Below are 12,372 nucleotides of genomic sequence, written 5' to 3' on the forward strand. Positions count from 1 at the left end.
AGGTATTGGTTCATATTCTCTGTGTATATATAAAGTCTGCTGCAGTTTCCACGATATGCATCTGATGAAGTGAGCTGTAGCTCACGAAAGCTTATGCTCTAATAAATTGGTTAGTCTCTAAGGTGCCACAAGTACTCCTTTTCTTATTACCTCACTGTAGTCCCAAACTGACCAAGGGAAGGGGAGAGTCCAACAGATCCTTTGTTGATGTCTAGGCCAGTGTCTTTTGTTCCTGTGAGGCTGAGCTGGGTTTGTCCCATACATGTCCTGATGAGGTGTGAACTGCCCCTCTGCTCTTGGAGAGTTTTGCCTGGGCCTCTGCTCCTGAAGAGTTTTTGCCTGGACTTGTTTTAAGCCATGAGGACACATTTTCAGACTCATAACTATATACATGAAATTACAACCTATAACATTACTATAACAACAATGCTCAGTGCATCATGAGCCTTCCGAAGACACCCGACATGACAAACATTGCATTGGATATCACACAATCGTATTATAAGGATGAACATGGGGGTGCAAGGTGTTCTGCCAAGGTACAGAGCATCACACATACCCCAATCATTTCTGTTGCCCTTTTCTGAACCTTTTCCAAGTCCAATATATCTTTTTTGAGATGGGGCAACCACATCGGCAAGCAGTATTCAAGATGTGGGCATACCATGGATTTATATATATGACAAGATATAGCTAGCTTCCCACTGCCACTCACTCCCACCCCACTTGCTTTGCAGCACCCAACCAACCTTAATTTTGCCTGATGAAATCTGCAAAGATCAAAATACTAAATTACTAGATGACTATAAAATTTCAATTCCTATTCAAGGGATCCATTTCCAATGTACCCTTAATCCTCTTTAGGAAAGCAATCTAGGGTCAAATCAGTTCAAACTCTAAATGAAGCCAGTGGGAGTTGTATTGCTGAATTCAGTAGAAATTCAGCCTGATGGAAAATGGAAAATAAGCGGGTGATGAAGGTTCCATCTGTTCAGGTATCTAGCATACCAAACACAGTTAACCAGTTTGCCATCCAAGAATTCACTACTCCAACTCAAGGGGGGAAGTGGTGGCTTCATTTATTTTCATTTTTCATTGTTTTTCTATTCTAAAGTACAACACCTTGGACTACACAGGGAATTTTAAAAAACAGCACTATTACTGACAACCAGCAGCTCTCTCATTCTCAGCTGCTGGCTACCAGCTGTTTCTCTAGTTTGGTTTCCATGAAAAATGGAAGTCAAACAGATAAAAATGCAGTGAGGGGAAATGTTTAAATACAACTGCAAGTGCCAGTTTCAAGAACCAGTTACAGGAGATCAGGCTATTCAAGCCTGTAATAGTATAAATGTGAAGAGAATAGTTCCAATTTTTAAATGATTGGCCTCAGCATCCATTCTTACAGTAGGGTACCTGAGGGGAGGAAAACAGCATGAGGATTTCCCCAAATCATTCCAAGAGGAGGTAGGGGTGAATGAACAGCACTTCTTCTGGCTCTATCAATCTGTTTCTTCACTTCTGCAGGTGGGTATTGTAGTTGTAAGAATGCTTGATAGAGCTCTTGTAGGTGTTTCCCACCATCAACCTCAGCCTGGTCCAGTCCACACAAGAGATCCACTTCCTGGACACTACAGTGCTAATAAACGATGGTCACATAAACACCACCCTATACCGGAAACCTACTGACCGCTACTCCTACCTACATGCCTCCAGCTTTCACCCTGACCACACCACACGATCCATCGTCTACAGCCAAGCTCTGCGATACAACCGCATTTGCTCCAACCCCTCAGACAGAGACAAACACCTACAAGCCAGAAGAGTTCCCAGAAGTCACCTACTACAGGACAGGCCTAACAAAGAAAATAACAGAACGCCACTAGCCGTCACCTTCAGCCCCCAACTAAAACCCCTCCAACGCATTATTAAGGATCTACAACCTATCCTGAAGGATGACCCAACACTCTCACAAATCTTGGGAGACAGGCCAGTCCTTGCCTACAGACAGCCCCCCAACCTGAAGCAAATACTCGGCAGCAATCACATACCACACAACAGAACCACTAACCCAGGAACCTATCCTTGCAACAAAGCCCGTTGCCAACTGTGCCCACATATCTATTCAGGGGACACCATCACAGGGCCTAATAACATCAGCCACACTATCAGGGGCTTGTTCACCTGCACATCCACCAATGTGATATATGCCATCATATGCCGGCAATGCCCCTCTGCCATGTACATTGGTCAAACTGGACAGTCTCTACATAAAAGAATAAATGGACACAAATCAGACGTCAAGAATTATAACATTCATAAACCAGTCGGAGAACACTTCAATCTCTCTGGTCACGCGATTACAGACATGAAAGTTGCAATATTACAACAAAAAAACTTCAAATCCAGACTCCGACGAGAAACTGTTGAATTGGAATTCATTTGCAAATTGGATACAATTAACTTAGGCTTGAATAGAGACTGGGAGTGGCTAAGTCATTATGCAAGGTAACTTATTTCCCATAGTTTTTTCCCACCCCCCACCCCCCGACGTTCTTGTTAAACCCTGGATTTGTGCTGGAAATGGCCCACCTTGATTATCATACACATTGTAAGGAGAGTGGTCACTTTAGATAAGCTATTACCAGCAGAAGAGTGGGGTGGGGGGGAGGTATTTTTTCATGCTTTGTGTGTATAAAAAGATCTTCTATACTTTCCACAGTATGCATCCGATGAAGTGAGCTGTAGCTCACGAAAGCTTATGCTCAAATAAATTGGTTAGTCTCTAGGGTGCCGCAAGTACTCCTTTTCTTTTTGCGAATACAGACTAACACGGCTGTTACTCTGAAACCTATAACACTATGGATCTTGAAGAATCTGCAGAAGGCAAGAGCTATCCACATACAGGCTGGCTACCTCCACAATGGCTCAGGCCTGCCCCTCCTCTGATTCGCAGCTGTACCATCAGCCCCTTCTCTGGCCCCAGCTATCTGAAGACCCCTTTAAAGGAAGATTCCGCTGTGTCAAGAGGTTCAACAGAAGAGGTAACAGAGCTTAGCAGAAGAGCCTGGAGCTGTTTTACCTCTCCCTAGTAAATGATGATGAACTGGTAAGGAGATAATGAGGACTCTCCCAATGTCTAGCCTAAACCTGTCCACTTCCCATTTCTCCTCTATGCAAATCTTAACTCATGGAGAGCCTTTTGCAGAGTCCCAGAAAAAGGGTGGTGGTACTGCGGAGGCAGCAGGGGAGAACCACACATAGAAGTATATTTACAAGTATATTTTGGAGGCAGAATGTGGCCCATCATATCCTTTGAAAGGATCTGTTTTTAAAGGGACCAAGTGTCTTTACATATAATAATCCCTTTAAAAATTAATTTTATATATGTAACATTTTCAGTAATACACATTGTTTATTCTGTGATCATGAAGGGCCAATACAGGATAATAATCACACAGATTTTTAGTAGTAATAGTAAACATTTCTATTATAAGAGTGCCCAAAGTCTTAGGACCCCATTGTGCTAGGTGCTGTACAAACACTGGGGAAAAAAAGAGATTCATATATAAATATAGCAACACACAGCAGGAAAAAATCCTCCCCCCATTTCCTCAGAAAAAATATTTATTTATTCACAAATATTTATCATATTTATTTAACAATAGTTAAAACTCTATTTTAATTAAAGCAATAAAAAAACCTTTTGAGATATGCATTTATAACAGGACTTCCCCTGTCTTTAGCCTTTAACCTTGTGTTTCAGTACATATGTAAGGTATACAGCTAGCCAGTGTAACCGCAAACCTTGTCATCCTTGATACTTACTTGGATACCAGTCCTGTGCCACTGAGATCAGTATGAATTTCCAATGGGGTGCTTAAGTACTGGAATGCACAGAAATGGAATGATCAGTTAAAATGTGCCTGAGTGGGTTTTTTAAATTTAATATATTAAAACTTAATTTATTAAATTTAAGACAACTTAAAACAATTCTCCATCCGGTAGCCACATACACGTTAATACCACCTTCTAATATGGCAAGTGGAATCCTAATTTTTTAAACTTATCTTTACAAACGGAGATCTACAAGACATATGTAACTTAGGCACAAACTCGGCAAAGAAGCTTCAGCACTAATGACAGCCCCTGGACATGATTATTATTAATAATGATGGATTATTAAGCTGCTGGGAGAAGGGGTGCTAGCAATGCCAGAGGCAGACACAAAATAAGAAGAGACCATCCTTCAGCTCACCCCAGTACCTCACAGAAACCAGTTGAATGTTATGGGCTACACCTTCATCGTTTACACACACCAGTTGCTTGTAGGAGAGCAGGATTTGGGCCCGGAGTATTTAACATGGCTCTTCCGGTCTCATTAATCACTAGATGGTAGAAAGCGTGAGGTCGAAAGCCGTGACAATGTGCTCCCATCGGGCTATGCCGCTCCCTCGGGGGATCCAGGGCTGATGCGGCTAGGATTTTAGCAGTGCACTGATTATATACCCGCGCTGCCTATTTAACCAAACAGCACCCGAGGGCTAAATTAACCGACATAAATAATTCAGATATCCCCCACAGAATGAAAGGCTAGAGCCCCTGCATTGTTCTGGAAATGTGCAACTGAATGCAGATAGTCACAGAACACCTTAGTCAATTTCAAATCCCGCCTCCCTGCTTTTACTTGTTCTGCTTGAAAGCCAGCCTGTGGGAAAAGCCAGCCTTGCAGTCTGTGTGACATTGTTGCTTGCATGGTAAGGACCCCTCTGACACGTCAACGGAGGTGCTGCTGTGCCTCCAGGTGCCATGTCCCAGAACCTTATGTTTCAGGAGGGAAGGTAGCCTGCAGGCTCCGGTGATCCAAGAGAGAAATCGCTGGGCAGCCGCTCTTGCGGCTGCTGCAGCATCTGGATGGGAGTGCAGCAAAGATTTGCTGATGCCTCTCACGTAGTATTTTGCAGGAAGTTTCCATACTTCTTCAGGTGAATCGGTAGAAGGGGGGCGGGGGTTGGAGGGAAGCGGGGCTGAATCATCCTAAAGGGTCTTTCTTACTTTCTTTCTTTAATCCAGTTCGAGAATTTCCAACCGCATCTTGACCCAAGTGTTTGGAGAGGAGTCCCCAAGCGATGCGTCCATCTGTCTGAAGAAACGGCCACGGATGACCCCTGGAGCCTCTGGTGGGGGTTGTAGGGATGTGTCGCGTGGGGAGCCTCACTGGGTTTGTGGCCACAAGGGAGGATCCCAGCAGACATAGGCTCAATCCTGAGCTTTCAACAGCTTGAGAACCTACTGCAACTTCTGCAGTTCATCAGCATGGGGAGAGGGGACAAGGAAGAATGGGGTTTGTATTACTAAGTTTTCATTCGATAAGGATGCTTCTCTATCTAGTTACAAAACAAGAAGGGCGGGGGGGGGGGGCTGTGCACATCTTGGCTGGAGAATTGCCCTGGTTTTGTCTGTTTAAATTTTGCAGGATATCTTGAGCTTGCTATGCTCTTTTGTTATGATTTCCTAGCTTTGCTGTAGATCTGCTTTTAATAATGCATTTAATGACTGTATTATGGCCAGGTAAGGGATATTCTCAGAGAAAGCTTCTCTTAGGGTAAGACAAAACAGGCAGTTTGTAGCAGAAATTAAATGTTTTTTACAATACTGCTTCTTGAAATTGGCTGTAAATGATTATAGACTGAATTCTATGTTTTTGTAAATACAGAAGTGTCCTGGTGCAAAAGGATGCCAAAGAGAAGTGAAAGCTATAGATAACTGTATATCAACAGTTGCCTTGCAGATACTTCATATCTTATGGTACAAATATAGTACATGCTCATGGCCAGTGTACTGCATTACTTTATGTTCACAAGTCGAAGAAGGATGATGACACTGAACCTTTTGTTTTTCTATTCTGTGTCTCACTTATCCAGACATCCCTAGCTCATAAGAATAAAAAGTGCATTACGGAGCACAGGATCTACCACCAAATGGATACTCTAGGTATTGTGCATTTACTAGGAGTAAAATCCTGTCTTTTTATATTGTATATAAAGGGGGTGGCAATCCCTTGCTGGCTCAGATTTGCAGGGGAATGCACAGTGGAATGGAATTTACTGCTGCTCCAAAAAGATGCAGTATGTCCTGTGATTACATACTGTAGGCCACACCTGGCCCTACTACACTCTCAGAATGGCTAATTACACCCTTCTGATACAAAACAGTGCTGGGCAGCATGGCACTGGGCTCCCTGCATAACATTCTCTTGAATGCCAGGTTTGGGATCATGACCTGCTGGATGTATAGGGTGGGAAGAAGAGGCTGACTTTCCTGCAATGATTTAGGGATGCAGTATGTGTATTAACTGAAGTGAGGCTGGCTCTGCAGTCACAGAGATGTTCTCGTGACATTTCCAGACCAATGTTGTCATCTCAGATGGTCCAGATGGTTTGGATAAACTTCCAAATTCATGGAAACTGGAGAGAACTTTTTGAGGCGTACCCATCACTAATCCTCTCCCTTCATTACCTCCTTCAAATTCCTGCTACAGCAGTTGTACCACCCTGAAGGGCCACTCCTCCAGAGACAGCTTTTTAAAGATAATTTAGATATATAAAGATGCATCCAGGCACCTAAGTGCTTTTGAAAATCCCAGTATGTGCCTGTCAGCATCTTTAGGCACCTAAATACCTTTTAAAATTCTTAGAAGCATTAATCTGGAATCCAGGCCATTTGAAGCATCATCAGAATGACAGGGTCACTGCACCACTGCTTCAGCCATGCAACCTCCAGTACTTCCTGAATGATAACTATCTGCGTACCATGGAATGACTTTTTATTACTATTATGTGATTACAGGAGCCACCTGAAACTCATTAAGCACAATTAGTTTTTTTAACCTGGCTTTTAATACGTAACGTGAATTCTCAGTCAACCCAGGCTTGATCATGCAAGGATCTGAGTCCTCTCAACTCTTGGTGACTTCAGTGGGACTTAAGTGTACTCAGCACCTCACAAGATTGGGCCCTTACACAATGATCTTTACAACAAAACCTGTTTGTTTTTGAGGGTAAGGCTAATATCCAACATGTGAGGAAGACTCTTAAGGAAGTCTTATAATCAGCAACCTTTGGAGGCTGTGGTCAGACTTCTTAGACCCTTTCCCAAGAACATGTGGAATTACTGTTGACACTTTCTTTTTCCAAAGTTTGGAAATGTGAGGGTGGGTAACTAGGGTTGCACAAAAAGTTCATATCGAAACCCTCAAACCACCCATAATCAGGGTTGGATTCTAACGGAACTTTAAACATCAGCCCAGGTCCACAAACATTTGGTGGATATGGGTTGATGCTCTTACAATAATCTTAGGCACTCCAACTTATCTACCTATTTATCTAGGCTTCTATACTGTACTCACTACCATCTTTTGACCTCCTTAGCACCATTCATCCAGCAATGTCCAGTTGCTCCCGACCCTCTGCTTACCATTGTCATCCATGGGGGTGAAGCATTTGTTCCACTCCTGCTTCCTGGTGGCCCCCTTTCTGGTCTTGCAGGGGCACCAGATGGCCTTTTCCACAACAACAGGCTATTCAGGGATCCTTGCTTCTCCCAATCCAGAGGGATTTTGAGGCGCAGTTGAGTGAAACTACATGGAAGCAAACTGTAGAACCTGGACCAATAGGGATTGGTTTGGTGAAAACTCCTGACAAATGAACCCTACAAGTTCTAGTTCCTATAATGCATGCCTCTGATCTCTGACCTAGTGGTTATCTACATACTTTGTTGGATTAGGACCCTCTAACATTCATGGTCTTTTTTCCTCATGATTTTACTCTAGCGCAGATGACATTATGTATGCATAACTGCTGGCTGCAGCCTTCAGTCACCAATCTGTAAACAGATTTATAATGTAAACATATCCCATTCCCCCAAACAAGTAAAATCTTACTTTTATATGGTACACATGTAGTACCAAATTCTCCACTCCAATCTGTGAGCATGCAAGGCCTGAAATGCAGTGGAAATACTACATCTCTGCTGCTCAGGATGGGGAGAAGGAGAGCTGAGGACTCAACAGAGACACACAATATGGATTGACAGGCCCAAGGCCCCTGCACAAGAAATATACACTATTACTCCATATAGCCAATGGCACCCACAGAGTTGTTCCACCCCACTACTGCAGGTTGGGGCCAAGAATTCTGTTCCTCAGCCCTGTATGCATTTCCTTGTACTCCCTGTCAATTTACTCAGGCTTTGCATGCTGAAGATTTGACCCATAATTGCCAGTATGATGAACTGAATAATAAATAAATAAAATAATATCAGTGTGGGCTAATAGCAAACGTTTAGTAGAGCAAGCATGCAAGGACCAATAGCAATGCTTGTTTCCTAGTCTGTGTGAGAAATCAGCCCAAATATTGGTCTAATCCTATTAATTAAGCCATAGGGTCCAGTGCATAATACTCCTGTTGGTGATTTAATACAGGGTTTTATGTGTCTCTTCTTCATTCCTGAATTATGTGATCATCCTAGCTCATTAAAATAAATGGTGTTACTTGCAGGTTTGGTTTGGCTTGTAAACTGTATCTTATCTTGGAACCTGCTTCTGCACTTGTTTCTCAGGCAAAACTCCCATGGACTCCAATGGGAGAGGATTTTTGCCAAAGTAAGACTGCAAGATTGGGAGTTTATGTTCCTCTGGGAGTTGGGGGCAGAGCCCCTCTGATTTCTGTGGACTTCACATAGGCACAAGTGTCCCCCTCCTGCAGAACCAATTGCAGAGCCAGGGCTATAGTTTGTCTCAGAGACTTCTGTATCTTTTATGGGTGTACTTTCTTTTCTGGCACTGTGTCTTCTTGCTTTAGTGTACAAATCATTTCCCAGTATAAGCCTTTCATTTTTTTAATTTCTCAGAGTCCTTGGACTCCTGCAAGGAGAACTTTATTCTTGGCTGGATCCTGTTACATATAACGGATTTGGGCAACAATCTGAGAATTCTGTGATTTTACTCTCCAATCTCTGCAGCTGTTAAACTTTCTGGAAAAACTGGAAACGTGCCTTACATGAAAACGTGTGAATCAGGTGGTTTCATCTATTACATTTGTTTTCTTCATATAGATATCAATTATTGTTATTCAATTGCTGTTGACGTTAATTTTGATTACTACGGGCCATATAGTGGCACCTGGTCTCTCACCGAGTAGCACCATACGCCGTAAATTGTACCATTTGGTTCAACGGCACAACTCACAGAACAAGACATTACTCAACAGGAGTAAAGATCTCATGGCTCTGATGGACAAGCCTCTAAGTATGAGGAATTAATTTTGCTAATGAACAATGCAGAGGTTTGGACTGGGAGTCAGGGAGAGGAAAGAGATGGTGGTGGTGAGGTGCTTAAACCAACATTTTCCAAACCTTAAAACAGGTGCAGGTTGTAGGGCCAAATCCAATGGGTATAAATCAGTGTAGCTCTAGTGAAGTCAATAGCTCTACACTGACTCACATCAGCTAAAGATCTGGCCCCCAGTTTTTAACCGTATCCTTCCTTCTATTTTATCCTTACTCCTTATTATGGACTAAATTAAATGGAAGCTGCAAAAGAAAAAAATAGGTTTGCTTTCTGTCCTTTTCTTTTCTCCTTCCCTGTTTTTTAATTTTGGTTCTTTATGATCTATATAAAGAAATATGGAGGTTATCAGTAGGGAAAGAGAAGATCCAAACAAGGATCTTTTACTGGTTACTGTTTGTTTTTTCTGGGATGACTTGGAAATTTATAATGGGAGCTTCCTTGGAGAAAGGGTGTTGAACAAAAGGAATGTTTTCCCCAAGTGTTTTAGTTACATAGGTGTTAACAGCCAACAAAAACAAACAAACCATCAGCCTAAAAATTATTTGTCCCCCCCGGTGGTACTTGCTATGTTATTATCCTACCAGTTCTCTAGTTGTCCATAGAGTCGTCAGGGAAGGCAGGATATCAGTTTCTAACAGGAAACCAAACAGACAAAAATTATGAAGAGAAGAAAAACCTCTTTTGCCTTCTTTATCATTATAAAGAAGCTAATAAAAAGGGGTGGGGGAGTCCAATTTCTTTCCCCTTTGCAGATCACCTATAATGCTATGACACCTTGAGGTCTGCTGAGTTGTGGCAGTGGTGATGAGGCAGGTGTGACACCTGAGTGGAAGTGGCTGGAACATAATTCCCATGTAAGGCTAAGGCAGGTGTATTGCTCCCAAGAGCACGGGAGAAAGCATGTTCACAAATGTTACTTGTACACTTCTAAATATGGTGGAATGTGTGCACAGTCAGCACCAGTCTCAAGGCATTAGCTGGTGTGTATGGGTGGGGCCCTGGCCATGTTCCCTAGCCCACCTGGCCACACCATCTTTGCAGCTTTTACTGCCACTACATGGGCTAGCGAGCCCTGCCTCACTCCCCCCCACCAACACTAAGGGAGCACAAATCCCAGCATGGGCTACCTCCAGCGTGAGTGCACTAGAAAGGAGGAAGGGTTCCCTGCACGCCCTTCCCAGGCTAGTGCACTCATGCAAGGGCAAACCATAATTTGGCCCTGTGTATTTTGGGCCCTTCTACATTTCTTGCACTCTCCCGCCCAAACTGCCAGTGAAGTTAGTGGATGTTTTTAAAGTGCCACGAATGCAGGATTGCACCCTTTGTGTACTGCTTATTAATGATGCTTTGAATGAGGAAGCTGTTTTAAGGCTCCTAAATCAGTGTCTTGGGGAACAGCAACATTTTAAAAGGGAAAATAATGGTGATGAGAACAGCATAATGAGGGAAAGAAAAAGATTCTCGCTTCTCCCATTAACCTTTCCGCATACACTAATGGGTGTAAGGATTTCTAATTTCAGTTTGGTGGGGACATATACACTGTGCACCCTTGGGAGCTGGCACATGGCTCAGCCTGCCAATCTGAATGTAGCTTTCGACAGTCTGTGGCCCCAGCCAGACTCTAATCATGTTTATGCTCTACTGAGTAACAATCGCATAGGACAGGAATTCAGAAAAGCAAGTACGCAACTGCACAAGCACATTATCTTTCATTTAACACTACTTACACATACACATGATTATTGAGAAGTTAAACATTCAGCTGGTCATTTTTACAAGCATTTTTAGGCACGCATTTGTCTGAAAATGGAGCCCAAACAATATTATATAAAAATGACAGTTTCATTCTGTACGTTTGGTTTATTGCCATTAGAGTTCTAGGCTAAAATACATGGGCCCAATCCATTAGTCTGACTCAGGTAAAATGCCCATTGAAGACAATGGGTGTTTCACCAGATTAAGGACTCAGATACTGATAGTGCAAGCTCTCCAGCATAAATTTCCCATTTAGCTCTGCACATGGAGGCCTTGCAAGCACTGACCAGGATTTTGCCCAGTCTGATAAAATGCCATCTAGCGCTGCCTTGCAAAATTTCACATGCCCCTGGCCAGTAGTTTTCTATTTTGGGTGGGAGGGACAAGCAAGTAAATTATCAGTTTTTCATTGTCATTGTCAGGATTAGCAACTCCAACTAGCTTTCGTTCAGGGACTACCAATTTCTAATGACAGTGTTGCCAGGCTGATTTGGGGGTACAAAAATGTACTTTCACTATTAATGCCCATGGAGTTTTTGTTTTCAAATTTTTTTTATGCTCTAAGGACTATGTTACATTTGTCCATAACCAAACTGACTCCACTTTTGTGTACAGGCAAAGAAGGAATACGAGTGAAAATTCTGAAGACTCACCAGTATGTGACACCCAATGATGAGCAGTAGCTACTGCAGCAACGCTTCAGCCAGCATGAGTGTCAACGAAGTATCCACCTTCTCACTGACTTTAGAGCAAAAAACTGGCTTTGCCTTCGTAGGGATTCTGTGTGTTTTCTTGGGACTACTTATTATTAGATGCTTCAAAATCTTACTGGACCCCTATAGTAGCATGCCTTCTTCCACTTGGGAAGATGAAGTCGAGGGTCTTGATAAAGGAACGTTTGAATATGCTCTTGCATGAAAACTCAAGAGTATCCTGCCTTACTTTTGATGTTGATTTCATTTTGAAAACCTAGTACTGATACATTTGTACTATATACCTATGTTTTGAAGATATGATGGTGGCATCCATTTTGTTAAATAAATATTTGTTGTAGACTTATAAAAGCATCTCATGCTGCTTTTATTTTGGGAATTTGCCTTTTGTGAAGCTGGGGTAAGAAACAGCTAATAGCAAAGAAAGACTTTAGGGAGACGATTCACTAAACATTCAGTGAGGAGAAGTGGCAGAGAAATCTCTTGAGAATCAGACCCGTCACCTGTCTCTTCATAGGCAGAATTCATGCCACAACATCACATCAGTGACAAAGAGGG

General features: G+C 42.6%; 1 protein-coding gene and 1 long non-coding RNA gene across 3 annotated transcripts; one reads left to right on the plus strand and one right to left on the minus strand.

The window, feature by feature from the left end:
• Window positions 1–4,710: 4,710 nt before the first annotated feature.
• On the plus strand, window positions 4,711–12,152 carry CTXN2 (cortexin 2). 2 transcript variants are annotated; one of them, XM_073303896.2, is made up of 5 exons: window positions 4,711–4,754; window positions 5,071–5,341; window positions 5,922–5,991; window positions 8,908–9,075; window positions 11,717–12,152. In XM_073303896.2, exon 5 carries the CDS (start codon window positions 11,771–11,773, stop codon window positions 12,017–12,019), a length of 249 nt encoding a protein of 82 aa, XP_073159997.1. In that variant the 5' UTR covers window positions 4,711–4,754; window positions 5,071–5,341; window positions 5,922–5,991; window positions 8,908–9,075; window positions 11,717–11,770; the 3' UTR covers window positions 12,020–12,152. The 2 variants fall into 2 exon arrangements, with proteins under 2 accessions (XP_073159997.1, XP_073159996.1); XM_073303895.2 differs by lacking the exon at window positions 4,711–4,754 and adding an exon at window positions 4,814–4,982.
• Window positions 5,255–7,978, minus strand: LOC140894945 (uncharacterized). Its single transcript, XR_012154003.1, has 3 exons — window positions 7,940–7,978; window positions 7,474–7,660; window positions 5,255–5,298 (listed from the first exon to the last, which is right to left on the minus strand). It is a non-coding gene; the product is annotated as an uncharacterized LOC140894945 (long non-coding RNA).
• Window positions 12,153–12,372: the final 220 nt, after the last annotated feature.

This window comes from Lepidochelys kempii, chromosome 10, assembly GCF_965140285.1.
Source record: "Lepidochelys kempii isolate rLepKem1 chromosome 10, rLepKem1.hap1, whole genome shotgun sequence".
Taxonomy (NCBI): Eukaryota; Metazoa; Chordata; order Testudines; family Cheloniidae; genus Lepidochelys; species Lepidochelys kempii.